This window comes from Columba livia, chromosome 1 (assembly GCF_036013475.1).
Source record: "Columba livia isolate bColLiv1 breed racing homer chromosome 1, bColLiv1.pat.W.v2, whole genome shotgun sequence".
Classification (NCBI taxonomy): Eukaryota; Metazoa; Chordata; class Aves; order Columbiformes; family Columbidae; genus Columba; species Columba livia.
Window position 1 is genome coordinate 18,205,865 of NC_088602.1, and position 18,385 is coordinate 18,224,249.

Here is an 18,385-nt window from a genome sequence, read left to right on the forward strand (position 1 = left end):
GACATTGTATTCAGAGATTCGTAACTACTAGCCCATATATCATTTGAAACACCATTAAAACACTAAATATCAGGAGAGTAACAGTGCTGTGGAACAGAGCATTCAGCTGTGTAAAAGCCTGAAAACATACTGGTCTGTCTTTCTCACTGCATTCCATGTGTGAGAGCAGTGATCATTTCCTTGGTCCCCAACAGCCGTGTGGTTGGAGTTTCCTTTTTGGCGCAGTGTGGGAAAGTGATAAAAGCGCTGGGAAAATCCCTGAAGGAAATTATAGTGCTGCAGTCCGTATACTTAGTGGTAACCACAGCTGGCCACTGCCACAGCTGCAGGGGACTTACACCACATGACGGGAGCAGGAGCAAACCCACCGCACAAGAATGTGCTAGACGGAGGGATGAAGACACGGAGCGCTGAGGCTCCTCTGTTCACACTGGTAAATTCACACTGGATTAAAGGTGCCAGTAAGGGTGATCACACTGCATAACCAAAGAGCTGTAACGGCTGGAGAGCCACCTTGCTGCCAGGCACTGAACGTTCACTGGGCTGAACAAGATATAGACAACACGGAAAAATATAACCTGACCATAAGTTAGAAGCTCTAAACAAAAAAAATCCCCAGACATAATTGGCTATATTATGGTAGCAGAAACTCCCTACGTTTGTAGTCTAAATTTTCTTTTTACTTGGCCGAGCAGCCAGCAATTTTAAGACAACTAACGAATGCAACAGAATTTAAAAATTTAATTTTAGTTTGTTTTCTGTTCAGCTGAAAAGAGGCATCCAACTCAACCTAAGGATGAGCCAGCCCACATCCATTTTCCTGCAAATTATGTTGGCATCAGGTTTGACATTAAAGCTCATGAAAGCAAAACCAACACCGTAATGAGAAGTAACTGTGCAAAACAGATACTTAAAGGAAGGTTGTCGGTAAAAATATACCCTATTTTTCATTCTTTAAAAGCAGTTGTTTTGTCTGCAGTGGGTTGCTTTCTTAGGTGTGACTACTGGGATAAAATCACAACAATCACTCAACAAAAGCCATTCAGACTAATAAAATGAATGAGACCAGCACGTCGCAGGAGCTTTATCCTCCCCCTGTACTCATGCCCTGGTGAGAGCACATCTGGAGTACTGTGTCCAGTTCTGGGCTCCCCAGTTCAAGACAAGAAATTACAGGAGGGAGTCCAGCAGTGGGATACAAAGATGCTGAGGGGTCTGGAGCACCTTTCTCCTGAGGAGAGGCTGAGAGAGCTGGGTCTGTTCAGCCTGGAGGAGAGAAGCCCGAGAGACAACCTCATCAATGTTTATAAATATCTCAAGGGTGGGTGTCAAGAGGATGGACCAGACTCCTTTCAGTGGTGCCCAACAACAGGATGAACAGCAACAGGCAGAGACTGAAGCACAGGAGGTCCCACCTGAGTATGAGGAGAAACTTCTTTACTTTGAGAGTGCCAGAGCCCTGGAACACGCTGCCCAGAGAGGCTGTGGAGTCTCCTCTGGAGACATTTAAACCCACCAGGACACATTCCTGCGCGATCTGCTCTGGTGAACCTGCTTCAGCAGGTGGGTTGGACTAGATGATCTCCAGAGGTCCCTTCCAACCCCAACCATTCTGTGATTCTGTGACTTTTCAGCAGTTTCCTCCCACTGCTGTTCTGAAATGTTATACATTCATTTTCGTGGATATTTTTTTTTCACTTCTCAAATGAAGGCACAAAGACTAAGATGTATGTGTTAAATTTGTGTACTATGTTATCAAACCAAAACTGACAAAAAAGGTTTGGTTGTTGGACTTCCTGCTGGACATAAAAACACCTTGCTGAATCTACTTAAGAGAGATGCAAGATTTTCAAAGATTGTCTCACTGAGCCCCTAGACCATAATGCAGATACTCTCTGTAGTACAGGTTTATCAAGTACATAAAGAAACCATCTAGAGTATCTATAATCACACTCAAATTTTTTAGACTCCCGCCAACATTTCAGCACTAACAATGATCTTGTAATGCTGTGAACTTCAGAGCCTTCCCAAACTAAAATGAAGCAGTTGTTAAAGTCAGAAAACACAATACATTCTTGAAACATCATTAAAAGTTTTATCCTTAAACAAAACAAACAAAAACTAAACCAATAAGAAAGAAACCTTTAGAATGAAGCATACTAAACAGCTGCTTGCTCTAACCCAGTGTGATCAATGTATGTTGCAAAATCAATCTCCAGCAATGGCTAAAATGTACGGGGAAAAGCATCAGCAAGGCGCGTAGAACTGACACTTCTGCTACACACCTGCAGCTCTCAGCATTTCTCTGTGGAAATCCTAAGGCAAAATCCTATTTAGATCTCCCTACTCAGTATTTACCAATGAAACAGAACTTCACAAAGGCCCTGTATCCTTCTTCCTCCCACTCACAATTAAGGTCTCTACAGCGTCTCATGCTCTGCAGCACACATTCTACAATTTCCTTCTCCACTGGGAAAAAAAGAAACAAACAAAAAAAGCCCAGAAACCTCCTTTGTGTTAAACCCTGCTCTGTGACCACTTCATATTTGAGAAACAAAAATAGTTGTTTTCTATTACAGTTTTAAGTGAATTGTGTGTTCTAGCCTACCAGCTGCCTTTTTCCCAAGCTGATGAAATTTGGGCTACTTTGTGTTTTTTTTTTTTTTCAAATGGTACCATTCTGTATTTTTGACCACTGAGTATGATTTACAAACTTGGGTAGCATCGAAGCTATGGGTGCACCATGGGTGCACTAGAGTAGCCTTATGTTTTAAGTATGTCCTAAATTCCCTTTTTCTCCACAGTCTCACCAGCACTGAGACGATGTTTGTAGATTCACAATGACTCTCAAAACAGGCTGAAACAGCCTGTTGCACGTGCACAGTTCACTCAGCTTCACAATCACCATTATTTCGCATTCATTAACCCTGAATTTCTTCTGAATTTACTGCCTCAATACCTATGGTGGGATCTCTTTCTCCTTATCTCAGAGGTCCATGGCATAATCTCCTGTGTCTGAGCTAGACATCTTAATTCCTTCTGTACCAATAGTGTCTGTCAGACAGCATTCAAAATAGGACAGATGACTCACACCACTAAAATACGTACATCTCTCCAGCAACTCTCTGAAGTGAATCTTAAGAATCAGTTCAGATAAAAGGTTCACAGTATCACAGTATCACACAGTATCACAGTATGTTTGGGATTGGAAGGGACCTCAAAAGATCATCTAGTCCAATCCCCCTGCTGGAGCAGGAACACCTAGGTGAGGTCGCACAGGAACATGTCCAGGCGGGTTTTGAATGTCTCCAGAGAAGGAGACTCCACAACCTCCCTGGACAGCCTGTTCCAGTGTCTGTCACCCTTACTGAGAAGAAGTCTCTTCTCAAATTTAAGTGGAACCTCTTGTGTTCCAGCTTGATCCCATTACCCCTTGTCCTATCATTGTTTGCCACCGAGAAGAGCCTGGCTCCATCCTCATGGCACTCACCCTTTATATATTTATAAACATTAATGAGGTCCCCCCTTAGTCTCCTCTTCTCCAAACTAAAGAGACCCAGCTCCCTCAGCCTTTCCTCATACAGGAGATGCTCCACTCCCTTAATCATCTTTGTTGCCCTACGCTGGACCCTCTCCAGCAGTTCCCTGTCCTTCCTGAACTGAGGGGCCCAGAACTGGACACAATATTCCAGATGTGGTCTCACCAGGGCGGAGTAGAGGGGAAGGAGAACCTCTCTCGATCTACTAACCACTCCCCTTGTAATACACCCCAGGATGCCATTGGCCTTCCTGGCCACAAGGGAACAGTGCTGGCTCATGGTCATCCTGTTGTCCACCAGGACAAGATAGCTCTTTTCCATTCTCCTTACTCAGACATGAGAAGTACTTTCTAAATAATGGCTGGGTTCTGGATTAGGTATTTGTTTCATCCCCAGAAACTCTTCATTCTCTCATTCACCCACCCTTGGATTTATTTCTAAATAAAAACTACTAAATAGAGTTTTATCATTTTGGGAGGGCATTCACTCACTTAGAATGTTGCATACATGTGCAATTAGCACTGTGTACTAGAAGGTCCCTCATAACCTGCAAGCATTTTCTCTTCAGGGACTCATTTTAAACTCCCAATTAAACAGACTCCTAGTTCTTCATAATTACCTGTTTACAGAGGTTAAATACTATATTGCATTTTCTTCTACAACATGAATGCAAGTTCAGTTCCCAAATTTCACCCTCATTTGTATAGAAACTTTTTTTAAAACAGCTGTACACTGAGCCAGGCTATTTCTGCACCATTCCTAAACAGGTCAAATTACCCCACTGTCTCGGAAACCCTTACAGTGCAAGTAACTAAAATCTTGGAGGAACTGGCTGCAGATACAAGAATGCCAACCAAAGATGTTATGCATACAGGATTTAGTTTTCTGTTTTCTTCAAAATCAATTATTAGAGCTCATACCTTTTAGCAATACGTACAGATGACAGAATGGGAGATGAGCAATCACCGAAAGGAAGTAACAGGCGATATTCAACCAAATCCCCAATTAACAGAAATATCCATAAACCAAAAGCAGAGAGAAATACCATGTAAGGAGTGTCCACCTTCTGGTTGAGATTATTTTCTTCCTAGGAGCTGGTATAGTACTGTGTTTTGGATTTAGGATGAGAATAATGTTGATAACACACTGATGTTTTAGTTGTTGCTAAGTAGTGCTTATACCAAGTCAAGAACTTCTCACTGCCAAGACGGCTGACCCAAACTGGCCAAAGGGATATTCCAGACCATTTGACATCATGCTGAACAAAAAATGGGGGGAGTTGGCTGGGTGTGGGGATCACTGCTTGGACACGGGCTGGGCATCGGTCAGTGGGTGGTGAGCGATTGCACTGTGCATCACTTGTTATGTGTATTTTATTACTATTATTAGTAGTAGTAGCAGCAGCATTATTATGGTGGTTGTTTTTGTTATTTTCCCTTTCTGTCCCATTAAACTGTCTTTATCTTAACTCAAGATTTTCCCTTTTTTTTTAATTCTCTCTCCCATTCCCCTGAGGCGGGTTTGAGTGAGTGGCTGTGTGGCATTTGGCTGCCTGATGGGTTAAACCACAACAAGGAGGTACCATAAAAGCTTCCAAATAGCTAAAGGCCAGGAAAATACATAAAGGCTGCATCACTGGAAATGTCACCTGTTCTTACACTCTTTCTCCTAAGCAGTCACTACTGGATACAGAATACTGGGCTGAGTGAACCTCTTGTATCGCTGTTCTTGCTTTAAGTGTCTCAGTCATCAAGAACTTGGAAAACACAGAGCATTTCAAAACTGAATAGATAAAAAGAAAAGAACAAAAAGAAATATAAAGGAAAAATAGCAGAATTTTCCCTTTGAAGGCTTGTAAAACTAAATAATAGAGAAACCTTTGATCTCCCTTTGAGTTTGCTACTCTTCCTTGCATTAATAATTAATTAATATAATGTTAAAAACCCCAAAACTAAACCAAGGACAACTGAATATGCTCAAAGAGTCAAACGTTATTTCCATCTCGAACGGAAAAAACTTGAAATCAATAAATATATGAATACACAAACGATATTTCTCACAAAGTTTAGTAATTTCATGGCAAGTCAAGTACATTACTGTACAAATGCACATATTTCTCAGAAAGTCAAAATGGCCTTTCATTTGAGTTTGAAAAACTCCAAGCAAAAAATATTTCTTTTTTTGAGAGCACTCCCCACTCCATAGGGGCACTGCAAACATTTGCTATTACCAAAATCAGGAAATTCAAATTTGTCTGGTATTATTTTCACATATCTGGAAAGAATCAGAGCAAAAAAAGCAATCCTGTAAACTGCTCAGTGGAAGAAAACACATGAAAACTCAGATTAAAATCAGACAAATTGAGTACATTAATAACAATTTCAGAAAGACATGTTAATATTGATTTACAAACCCTTGTTCGATGCCCAGATTTGAGTTAAAGATTTTTTTAAAAATTCCATTCCACTTGGAATGGAAGGTCCTTGAGAAAATGGCAACCATTTGTCTTTGTTATGCGTATTATCGTATGATGTAGACAGTACAGAGTTTTATTGTGTCCCTACATTATCATTTACTTGTAAATATTTTCAGGACATATACGCTAGTTAATTATAGTTAATAGTTTGCACTGTTACACAGGTTTTGTAGAAAAATATGATGTGTTTGTGGTTTTTTTAGAAAGGAAGGTAAAGAACAAAGTCAAATACTGGCAACAAGACACATTTATTTATCTGGACCCCAAGGGCACCCATTTTTTTAGTATGCCAGTGGAAGAAAATGAGAACTTCTACCAGAAGCAGCTGAAGGAGAAGATGTATAAGCCACACTACTTTCTACAGTTCTGATAATCTCTCCAGAAGAACTTCCTGTCAGATGCTTTATAGCATTAGGTTAAACACCTCTGTCAAACACTTCCATATCAAGCACAGAAAGTATCCTTTAATATTCAGTTTGGATGACAGAATTAATAATTCCATTTGCTCTGCAGTATCTGTGAGAGCTGGCCACTCCTTTAACCATGGAACCACTCATGGCACCAATCATGTATAAATCTGTGTGGCCTGCGAGCATGAATTATCTCATCATCCAGGACATCCTGATGGTATTTTTCAGGTAGTCTGCTTCACATCTCATTGACACTTGTAACTTCTAGATGGAAAAGACATTCTAAACACTAAGAAAATGCTGCTTTTATTTGTTACTAATTCGAGGAAAACCTGTTTTGTTGGGCATAAGTAACCTATTAATGTACAACACACTCTAAAAGTGTTCACCTCAGAAGCATCAAATTCTACAGGCAGAGGAACAGCACAATCACTTCTATGAAGGAACTGAACGCACCCCATTTCTCCATGCATTAGGGTTTTCATCACTTCAGTAACATCTACCAGGACCATCTTACTACAGACTTCATTATTATTCAGGACAACCAGAATTCTCAACCAAAAGTAACATACATGGAGCACTGAGGCCTCCTGTCCTCCCTGATATTTCTAATCACAACATTCTCAATTCAAAAGCCATGCACGGGACACCTTACCTTTGATGCCATATGCATGAAGAGTGAGTTTTGATCCTCTGCTGTTCTCATCTTCTCATTTTTGACCAAACCCTTCAGGTCCATACTATCATCATCCTGAAAATACCTTACTCTTTCTTTATCTACATGAGTAGGGACCTGGAAATAAACATATTGAAAATATTAACCTAGTGAGAAAGATCAACTACAAAAATCAGATCCTAGTAATTTCAAAATGTTTAAAGAATCAGAAATCAAACTAACCACATCTAAAACAATTGGGCTTGCAGCTTCATTTGACCTAAGGAAAAAAAAAACAGCTTTCCCTTTCTTCAATTGCATCAGGAGGTCTAAATAAAAGTACAGCCTCTTCCCACAATCGCTATATCCTTTATATCCTTAAGCTATCACAGCTACATCATTACCACTCAGGAAAGATGTACAGTAATTCACTGAAACAGTTAACCAGCTCAGAAACATGGAATATTCCAAAAAGTAAACTTTATTATTTACAGCAGCTTTTCAATTGTCAAGTCACAGACACTACTGAAAATATGTATAAATGTGATACCTCTGCTGGGAAATGCTGCCATCTTAGACAGAGAGTACAAGAGAACAGAGTTTGCCCTTTAGGGCAGGCCTAAACGAAATCCTGAAGGAGCATAGGGAACAGTCATCAACATAAAACAGAGACAGCATTTTCCAAAATGGAAACAACAGCAAGATGACAACCAATTCCTCACATTCTTGTGCCTTTCACTCCTCCATAGCAGTGTTACAAACTGAGCCGTCCTACTAATAAAGAACATACTTGCTACAAATATGAGGTATTGTCATCTCCTCTTTTCCCAAGATGACAGAAATATTAGTTTATTTACTGTTGCAAGCAAACACCCTAAGAATAAAACACTATGAGCTTCTTACTGTCCCCCAAAGCACTTTTTTACAAAGATTAGGTCATAGTATTTATTATCACGAGCAGCAGTATTTTTGATCAGGAGAAAATAAAATTAAAATTAGCTCCCAAGACCTAAGTATCCCAGTAAAATATTTCTTATTTCGGAAATATTCACCTCTACTAATCTGCATTATTTACATAACTTTATGTAATATAAACTATTTGGCTAAGAGACTGTGATAATTGGAAAAACTTTTCCTTGAACGTGCATTTAAATAAGCTCTAAAGTGATCCCTAGGGAAACACAGTCTGAATATAAACTTAATATATGCTTAATAAATATGTACTCAAACACCTAATTACAATCATCTTCCAAAAGAGACTTTTTAACTACCTATTGACATTCTGATAAGATGCTCAGATTCATCATGGCATCATAAAAGTAAAACTACAAAATCATTTCAGAATTACACCGTAATACATTTGTAAAAGTTACCGTTTGCCGCTTTCTCCGTCCCCCTTTAGGCTCTTGCGGTTCAGTTGGTGCAGTCACAGGCCATGCCCTTCCACTTCCATCTGTTCTCACAAGGACCACTTGTTCATCTTCTTGACGGCTTGAAGCCTGTGCCAGGTTTTAAAATGTATTTTAAAACAGATGATACACACAAAACCAAAAGAAACACCTAATCCACACTGAATAAATGTTTTAAATCCTGAAGATTAAGTAAGAACTTCTTTACAGTGTGTGTGTTCATTGTAACTGAAAGCAGACAGTATTACCTTACACAAGGTATTCTTTTCCACATTCAAAAAGAACACAATTTTAAAAATTTATTCAGGTAGTTAAGTGCAGTGTTAATAAAACTGTTCCGAAATGAACCAAGTTTGTATTCCTGGTTCTTTCTCCTAAAGCTTCATCCCCAGAAGAAATGCAATATTCCTGAAGACTTAAATAGATAATATTGAATTAATATACACCACAATTATAACAGTGTATTCCTGAAAACGATCTGAAAAGGTGCCAGATATTACCACATCCGGCCTTTTTGTGAATTGAGGGCATCAGGGATTTTTTGTTTCTTTAGTGGATTTTTTTCTTTTCAAAACTTAGCTAACAAACTAGCCAAAACATTAGCTATTGCTTTTCAACATATTCAATTAGATCAGACTTTTCTTTCCCGCACTGCAACTACCATTAGTCACGGATCACTTGTATCACAACATAACACTAAAAATTTTTTAATCTTGATTCTAGGATATGCAGAATAGGAGATAAAAACAGCTCAACATAAATATATCTCTCTATAGTGAAGAAGAAACAGATGAGTAGATGTACATATATTATTTAGGTCAAATTAAATTACAGACTGAGACAGAAATGACAACGTTCACAACATCTGTTTGCATGTTGAAATATATGGAAACAAAACCAAACATTTACCTGATATATGCCAAATAAGTCATTTGCCTTTGGATTGCACACACATTCAGTCCACATAAACAACAACGGTACTTAGGTACTGTTTCTACATACCAAGAGAAATTTGGAATAATGAGGAAGATATATTTGAAACCTGACTAAACCAAGCTCTTGAGGTGCTGGAGATGTGAGGTAAGAGGAGAGGGCAACAAGGGAAGCTGTCACACACTTACCCTTGGTCCTCATGGTGGAACAGAACCAGCAGTTCATCTGCTGGAAGAGCAACACAGTAGGGCACAAGCAATCCAGACTCAAGTACATCGAGGACAAGTATTGACACAAATGCTGAACAAACCAATGGCCATGGAAGTGAGCAGCTGCCTTGGCTGCAGCAACCATGAGACACTGGAGCTTAATATTCCCAGGGAAAGGAAGAAAGCAAGTAACAGAACAAAGAAAAAACCTGGACTGAAGGAAAATGGACTTCAGTTTATTCAGGGATCTGCTCGGCTGGATCTCAGGGGAAATGGGAAATGGTCATGAAAGACAAAGGTGCCCACAAGAACTGGATGGTCTACAAGAACAACTTTCACAGAGGATGAGAAGGGTCCATTTGATCTGCTATTTGGCGAAATGGGGTACATCTAACAAAAATAAAAGGACTTTTAACAGCAAGTGGAACCTGAGAAAAGTTACCCAGGAGGAACACAGAAGCACTTTCCAGGCATGCAGGGATAGAATTAGGAAAACCACAGCTGAAGCTGAAGGTAGTAAGATACACAAAGAACAAAGAGAAGGGATTCTATGAGCATATTGGATATCCTTCTACAAGCAAGGACAACACAGATCCACTGCTGAAAGAGGAAAGGCCTAGTGACAAAGGACATGAAAGACTAAAGAGGCTAAGACACTCAATACTTTGCCAGTCTTTACCAGCAAGATCTACCCTCAGGCTTCTCAAGCCCCAGTGCCCAGCAGCAGAGTTTGGAGGACAGTTGTACTACCTGCAGGAAAGCAGAACCAACTTAAAGACCACTTAAGCAAACGGGAAACATACTAGTTTATGGATCTAGATTAGATGCACATATTGTTTAAGCTGCACAAGAGGTCTCTCCCTATCACATCTGAAAGTAGTGGTGATCGACAGATGTCCCTGGAAAAAGGTAAATGTATACAGTCACCTTCAAAAAAACGAAGAAGAAACACCTGGTGAACAACAGGATGACCACCTTCCCCTCAGTCCCCAGAAAAATTACAGAACAAGTCCTCATGGAAGCCCCTTGCAAGCACAACAGCAGCAAGGTGACTGGGAACAGCCAGCACGATTTGCAAAAGGCAAATAATTCCTGATAAATCTGCCATCTGCAGTGAGATGACTGGTTCAAAGCACAAGGAAAGTACTGGGAATGCTGTTTACCTTAGTGTTTGCAAGGTTTTCAATGCAGTCTCATAGTATTGTCTTTGCCTGATTGGAGGGATGTGTAGCCTGCAAGATGGGTGGGAAATCATCTGTGTTACCAGGCTCAAAGAGAAGTTGTTAATACTTCCCAGTCTAACTGGCATTCCTCACGGCTTAACTACCATGTTGTTACAGATGCCGTTCCTTAGGGGCTGACAGTGGGGTCTACACTACTTGACTTCAACACCCTGGACAATGGAACAGAATGTGCTCTTGGCAAGTTTGCTGAGACTCTAAATAGACAGGATGAGGATCTGGCTGACAGACTGGAGGGCAGGGTTGCCATTGAGAGGGACCTCAGCAAACTGAAAAAATAGGCTGACAGGAACCTCAAACAAATGCTAAGTTTTGCACCTGGGGACAAACTCATACATTGGCAAAGGCTGAAGACAGATGAGGAGGCAACTCTGTAGAAAAAAGTCAGGATGCTTGGTTGACAGCAGTGAAAAAATGAGTTTATGAGCCAGCTAATCACATTCTGAGCTGTGGTTTCCACCCTGTAGATTATACAAAGTAATGAGAATTCTAGAGGCCAAAATGCTACTCTTAGTCCTGCACATGCAATTTATTACACCAATTTTCTACCCATAGAAAAACTGCAAAAAAGTCATTTTCAAAAGATCTCATAAATTGGTAAGATTAGAGAGGGAAATGGGCAAGTGAAACAAGTTTAAAGCATTCATTCTCCAAAAATTGCTCTAGCTCTGGACAAAATACAATAGAAGAACATCCTGCCATAACTCTTATTTTTTTAATTATATAAATATGTAGCCTTTAAACATGGTTGAGTGAAATAATCAGTTTTGTCAAATACTAAAAAAATATATAAGGTTGTCATTTTCCCCCTCATTTAAAACTAAACAGAAATTAATTTATTGTAAATGTATTTTCAGATTAATATCTTTTGTATTATCAGCGAGAAGTTTTCCAGCAATTTCCTACTCCGTATTTTAATATTTAATGTTGTTAAAGACACAAAACAGTCCTTAAGCAGACTTCCTGTGTCCTTTATATAGAATATAATACAACTGCTTATTTACAATGGATGTAGACCTTTGCAAGACTGCACATTGCCTTTGCTTTCCTTGTAATCAACAGATATCAGCAAGAAATCTTTTATTATTTGCAAAAAAAACCAGTTTGCTTACTGTTATTATTGCTGTCAACAAGTTCTAACCCGTGTTCTTTAATGAGACAGAGCTAAATGCACATCTTACCAGCTATTTCACAATTACTATTACCTGACAAAGCATGGAGACCTTCTTATGACACAGAAAAGGTGACTATGTATTTTCTTTTTTCTTTAATATGCCTATTATAACTGCTGTAAGAGTTCAAAACTTCTAAACAGGAGCTACGTGATGTAGAAATAGTGTGATCAGTCAACCATATCTTTTGCCTAACATACACCTTTTATTTAAACTGAATAAAGACCAATAGAAACCTGAAGATAAACAGTGTCATTTTCCTTTTACTACCTCTATCCATATTCTGAACATTTATTTTTTTTTCCACAATACTGGCGTTCACAAAGCACCATGAACCAGGATCCAAACTAATAGAAGACAGAACCCACAACTCATCACCTGGTTTGAGTTTTTTAAACTTTCATTTCAAACTTGAAAGGTAGATCACTACTGAAGAGGTATCACAAGATCCGTGTCACAATTTACATAGGGATGCTACTGAAAAAACGTGCCTGTCCAGTCTGCATTATGCTCCTATTCTCAACTTCACCCCTATTAGCTATGACTGACAGTTCTCAGATTAGTTTACAGAGAGGAAAAACAGAGCGGCTGTAAAAACATTAAATGCTGGATATCAGAAGGAAAGAAGTTCACAAAGTGGTCCTTACCATTAGACATAGGTAGAAGCTTAATATGAAAACTAGTGGCAATGTTGATTTTTCCTTATCAGAAGCCAAGCAGCAAGCTGCCAAGTGTCCACCAGCAGTTCAGTCTGTCAGCCAGGGACAGGTGAATGGACAGTGAAATCACTATCACTCATATGGGCACAGAGGATACCCCTCAGTTTCCTTGTACAATCAAAACATTTTGCCAGATAGTGTAAACCCTATTATACCAGGCATCTTCAGAACTGTAAGACCAGAAGCAAACACTTGCCTCAAGTGAGATCACCTACAAACACCTACAAGTGAGATCCTCTTAGTCTGGACAGAAAAGCATAATCCCCGAACTCCTCATCTACCCTTCAGCACCTAAGATCTTAGGAGCACCTAACTTGATACGGCTCTAGAATTCCACTGATAACAGGTTATGCTTCCAAGCATGCTCAAAACTGCTCCCATTTTGCCAGAGATGGATCCATTTCCATCCATCAGATGGAAAGCTGATTCCATATTGCCTGGACCAAGCATCCTTACCCCTAAGTTTTATCCCTGGTTGGCTTAGGTCAGATCCAGCAATCCTTAACACTCTTGAGTTCATCAAAAGGGGCCACAAATTTAATGCAGAAAAAATACCCTTTAGTAGAAATATCCCAGAGGAATATCATTCACTCATTTAACTTCAGTGCAGCTCAGGAAGGTTACAGACTCTGTCTCCTATAACTTCTCTGTCCATGAAGCAGAGAGAAGGAAAAGGCCTAGAATACAGCAGGAGTGAAAAACAGACAGGGAGGACTCATTAAGTCAGCACATATGAAACCGGAGCATTATCGTGTAGCTCAGTGATACAAGCACTCCCACAGATTCCAGTCCTTCAGAAACAAAATACCAGGGAGCAGGATGAATCCATCCATTTCCCAAAAAACTGCTTAAATACTTTGCTGCACCTCAGCTACTGCAAACTCCATTTCTCAGGACATGCAACTGCAGTTCACACAACTGCTGCCAGCTGCCCAAAGTGAAGCACGGGAGCACTGGGTGATGTTCTGTATCCCTCCCCTTGTGCACCCAGCCTCGGTCTCCCCACACCTTCACCCGCCACCACCAACTACCTTCTTGCTTGGAATGGAAGTTGCTGCCTTTTCAGCCGACAGACATCTGTTCAGATGATGGACGTCCTGTCAAGAGCCAGGTCAGCTCAGCTCCCTCCAAAACAGGGACAATTGTGCATTTCCACTTCACAGGGGTGTTCTCAGACTTACAAATATATATGGAGAGACACACATATAAAAATAAAATGCAGAAATTCTTCACCAGCAAAATAAGTATTTATGAAATAAAGAAAGAAAAAAAGAAAAAGCCTGACACCTTCTTGATTACACTACAAAGATGTTTAGGTCAGTCAGTTGATCAAATCAGAGCTAATAATGGGGACATCACTAAATCTGGTGATATTAGGACAGCCTTTGTCAAATCTTATAAACAACTTCATTAATCTCAATTTGAAGCTATTTTCCACCAAACAACTGATGTCTGCTTTACATGTGCCACCCTTGCCTAATGAAAGCTTGTCCCAGAAACCCTAATAAAGTCTGAAAATGTTGTAGATACTCAAGTATGCTAGCTTCAATACTTAATTATATTTTTCCCAGAGAAGTTACAGAAACATAAGTTACAGACCAAAAACCTGCCTAGACAAGCCAGACTTCTCTCTTCTGTCTCATCAAAGGCAAATCTCATTTTGCAAAGCAAACCAAGATGTCCAACACTGGTCTGGTTCCAATAACAATAATGATATTTTCAGAGAATATACATACAACACTACTTATTTCCAGCATCAGCTAGATATCTGCCTCACCCGCTACATTTTCCCAAGATAAGGCATTTTCTCTCTGCTGGGAGGGGGAGAAGAGGCGATGCATTGCACCGGAGACAACAGCCACATGCCTGCACCCCACACTTGCCATGTGCTAAGGGTCAAACCTGGCTACAGACACAGGCAACTGGGGGGACACTGTTTTCATGTCATTGCTACGCTGTTCAAACAGGTGTGAGACCTAGTTAACACTACAGCACGACAAGCACTACTTATTTGAAAGCAGAACAACAACAAATGATCAGCATTACATTAGCAAAGAAAACAACAGGGTGGAGAAGGAATACAACATAAGGGAAAAGCAGAAGGATGTACGTTATACTTTTAAATGGGATATAAATGCAATGGAGTATTCTGGATATAGCAGAGGTAACCAATGTAAGCTGCTAGGGCACTGGTCATTTCTTTCTTCATGAAAAAACAAAAACAAACAAACAACAACCACAACAGGGAGACAACTGGCTGGTTTTTGTGGGGTTTGTGAGGTGTGGGGTTGTTTTTCCTAATTGCAAAGTCCAGAGTCCTGAAACAACAATGCATATGAGTTTGATCATAACATATTTAGAGTTAATATTCCAGAGAAAAAGAAAAGGCCAAAAAATCATAGTCATATTTAGCTTTAGAACACAAAGTTTAAAAAAGTGTAGTCCATCAAAGAGAAATTAAAAGGAGCAGATAGATAAAAGGACAAAATAATTATGGGCAGCATAAAGACTAATGTGAAGTAATGCGAGAGACTAAAAGTGAATGTGTACTATGAAGCAAGATTAATCCAATGGATCAAATACACCAGGCACGATTATTCAGAAGATTAAAGATGTTATCAGAGGAAAGACATCTTTCAGAAGTCACAATCCTGTCTAAACAGAACTGAATGAAAAACATAACAAATATAGAAAGGTAATTGTATTAACAGAAAAAGGCAAGGCACAAGTTGATTTTGAGGAAGATCTTACTAACAATAAATAGTAAAGCTATTTCTAAATACATCAGAAGCAGAAAGCTTTCTGGCAGAAATGACGATCAAATGATTACAACAGTATCAGAAGATGACATTTGAACAACAACTTATTGTTTTTCATTCTAAATATAGTATTTTCCTACTCAACCTTATTTTTCTTTTAAAAACAGAATAAACTTCAGGAGTCATCTTTAAATTGAAATATCAGTAAAAGGAGTTTCAAGCAAGCTGCCATAAAGAGATGATTTTCACTAGAGGTCCCCAAAAGAATTCCGATACATAATGTCCACATCCTTCAGCATGCATTCTATCACTTAAACAGGTCTCAGTACAAAAGTAATGGAGGGTGGCAAGTAAAACATAAACCTTTAAAAAAATGTGAAAGGCTGATTCTGGGAATTACAGGGTGAGGCATCTAACATTTGTAATGGACAAATTCACACAAGTATAATAAAGAGCAGAATTCCTCTACACTTGAACAAACATGGCACACTGGGAAAGAGCCTTTGCAGGGAAAGCCATGACTCGCACAAGTATCAGACGTTTCTGAAGGATTTAAAGGAGCATGGATACCAATGTAACTGGAAGACTGTACTTAAAACTCTCATTTTATCTGTTGATATTTTGTTTACACAATATAGACCTGCATTTCTATGTGACATGATATCCAGTAACACCTATGTGCCATTCAGCATAGCACAAGAGTGGAGTAATTACCTTCTTTCCTAATAACAAACTCTGAAACTGTCCAGGCAGCCTTACATAGCTTACTTTAAACCTCTCAAGTCTCTGAATTAATGACTTCTTAAATAATATTAATTATTACACATACTAAGCTATATTATTAGTAGAAATGTTGATTTTAGTATTATAATTGTTCTTTAATAATTACCATCAGATAAATATCTCTATCTATATAAGCACAACATAGGTTTAAAAATATATTAAAGTATTTCAGGTATTATACATTCTATTAAGTGTTACAACTGAAACTGGAGAAGAGGCTCAGTCCCTATCCCTGAATCCTGTGATGACTGCTAGACAAACAATATAATTTACAGTCTGAAATGAACAAAGATAGAGAGTATTTACAGAATGAGAGGGGAATTGTTTGTTCCCATCAAGGAATACGAATTTTTACTTCAGGCCAATTAAATATGCAAAGTACACAGTTGTTCTCTCCAAATGTACTAACCACTATACAGCGATTAGCACCCAATTGAACAAAACAAAGCAGACAAGTCTGGTTTTGAAAGATAAATGTTTTAAATTAAATACATAAATAAATAAAATGCAATTCTAAAAAACATTTTTGAACTCCCGAGAGATGATGTCTGTTCCATAACCCAGCAGGAGGAAATGGAAAAACGCTGCCACCAGGTGTGCAGCTGAATTTGAGCAACAGACACTGAACAAAGGGAGTGAACAGGCCAAACCTATTTCATTGGAACAGGGTCTCAATGTTACCAGCTAAAGAGAAGACAATATTTTTTAAGAGTCAGTATATTGTGGGATAAGGAGCAACTAGAGCTAGGAAAAACAAACTTTTTTTTAAATTACTGAGCCAACAAAAGCTGGATGTTGTGTGAGGTGAGAGCTGTCTGCAGATGTTTACCAGGAGCGACACTGCAGTGGTACAAGCACAGTGTGATGAGGGAATAACAAAGCTCAGCAACAGTCCCCAGCAAGGAACAAACCTCCACTACCAAACACTATAATAGCTGTGGACAAACTGGACACTGGACTAAGCACACAACCTGTGCCCTTTCTGTTACAGCCTATGGCCAATGGCTACGCTTTGAATATTGCCTTATGCGTCTCTTAGAAAAGTCAGCCCTTATAATATCAAATACATGTCTAGGAGACATCTAGCGCTTCTCAGAGTGCTGGATGTAGCTACATCTTCCACCCACCGTCTCCTGCTCTCTTCCATTACTCTCCTCACATTTCAGCCACCCCTCTATCAGGTTCTCAGGTTGTGTTTGCACACAATCACCACTGCTGAGAAGGACAAGTCCACCTCACACAGAAGGAGCCGTCTGCCTCTGCCAGCACAGGCCACACGTACGCACGGCCCAACGCTGAGGAGCCGGTGCAGCCGCGCATGGAGTTCCCGTGTGACACAGGCTGCAAAGCCTCTGAGCCACCCGCCAGGCTCTGCTGTTCGTGGTGAATAATGAACTGTCAACTTGGAGGTAATGCTTATGAAATCAGCAGGCAGACCATTCTCCATAGCGAGACCAAGGTTTGGAACTCAAAGAAAGATGAAATTAAAATGGTCACAGGTCTGTAACAGCAGTCATTGAGTCAGAGAATCATTTCAGTTGGAAAAGACCCTCAAAATCAAGTCCAGCCACAGCCTAACTCTAGCACTAAACCATGCCACTAAGAACCTCATCTAAACAACTTTTGAACATCTCCAGGGATGGTGACTCCACCATTTGCCTGGATAACTTGTTCTAGTGCTTCACAACCCCCTCCATGTAGAATTTTTTCCTAATATCCAATCTAAACCTCCCCTGGTGCAACTTGAGGCCATTTCCTCTTGTCCTATCTCTTGGGAGAAGAGACCAACACCCTCCATGCTACACCCTCCTTTCAGGTAGCTGTAGACAGTGATAAGGTCTCCCCTCAGCCTCCTTTTCTCCAGCCTGAACAGCCCCAGTTCCCTCAGCCACTCCCCATCAGACTTGTGCTCCAGACCCCTCACCAGTGTATTAAACTTCTGTCTTTGATTTGTTTTCTTACAGCAGAAAAAAATAAGACTAAGAGAATTAGCAGCATGAAGAAGACAAGGACAAGCAAACTTCTACCCAGGTTAAAAATTCAGTATTGCAAGAAAGACTCAGTAAATATAGTAATAAGC

The 18,385-nt window shown here is 39.7% G+C and overlaps 1 protein-coding gene across 1 annotated transcript in view; it reads right to left on the reverse strand.

The window, feature by feature from the left end:
• The window catches only part of CWF19L2 (CWF19 like cell cycle control factor 2), a 68,157-nt gene that overhangs the window by 16,881 nt on the left and 32,891 nt on the right, over positions 1-18,385 (reverse strand). Inside the window, exons 11-12 of the mRNA XM_005501471.3 lie at positions 8,454-8,579; positions 7,081-7,218 (exon numbers count right to left, since the gene is read on the reverse strand). Of these exons, the coding sequence (XP_005501528.1) occupies positions 7,081-7,218; positions 8,454-8,579 (264 nt within the window). The remainder of the gene's footprint in view (positions 1-7,080; positions 7,219-8,453; positions 8,580-18,385) is intronic.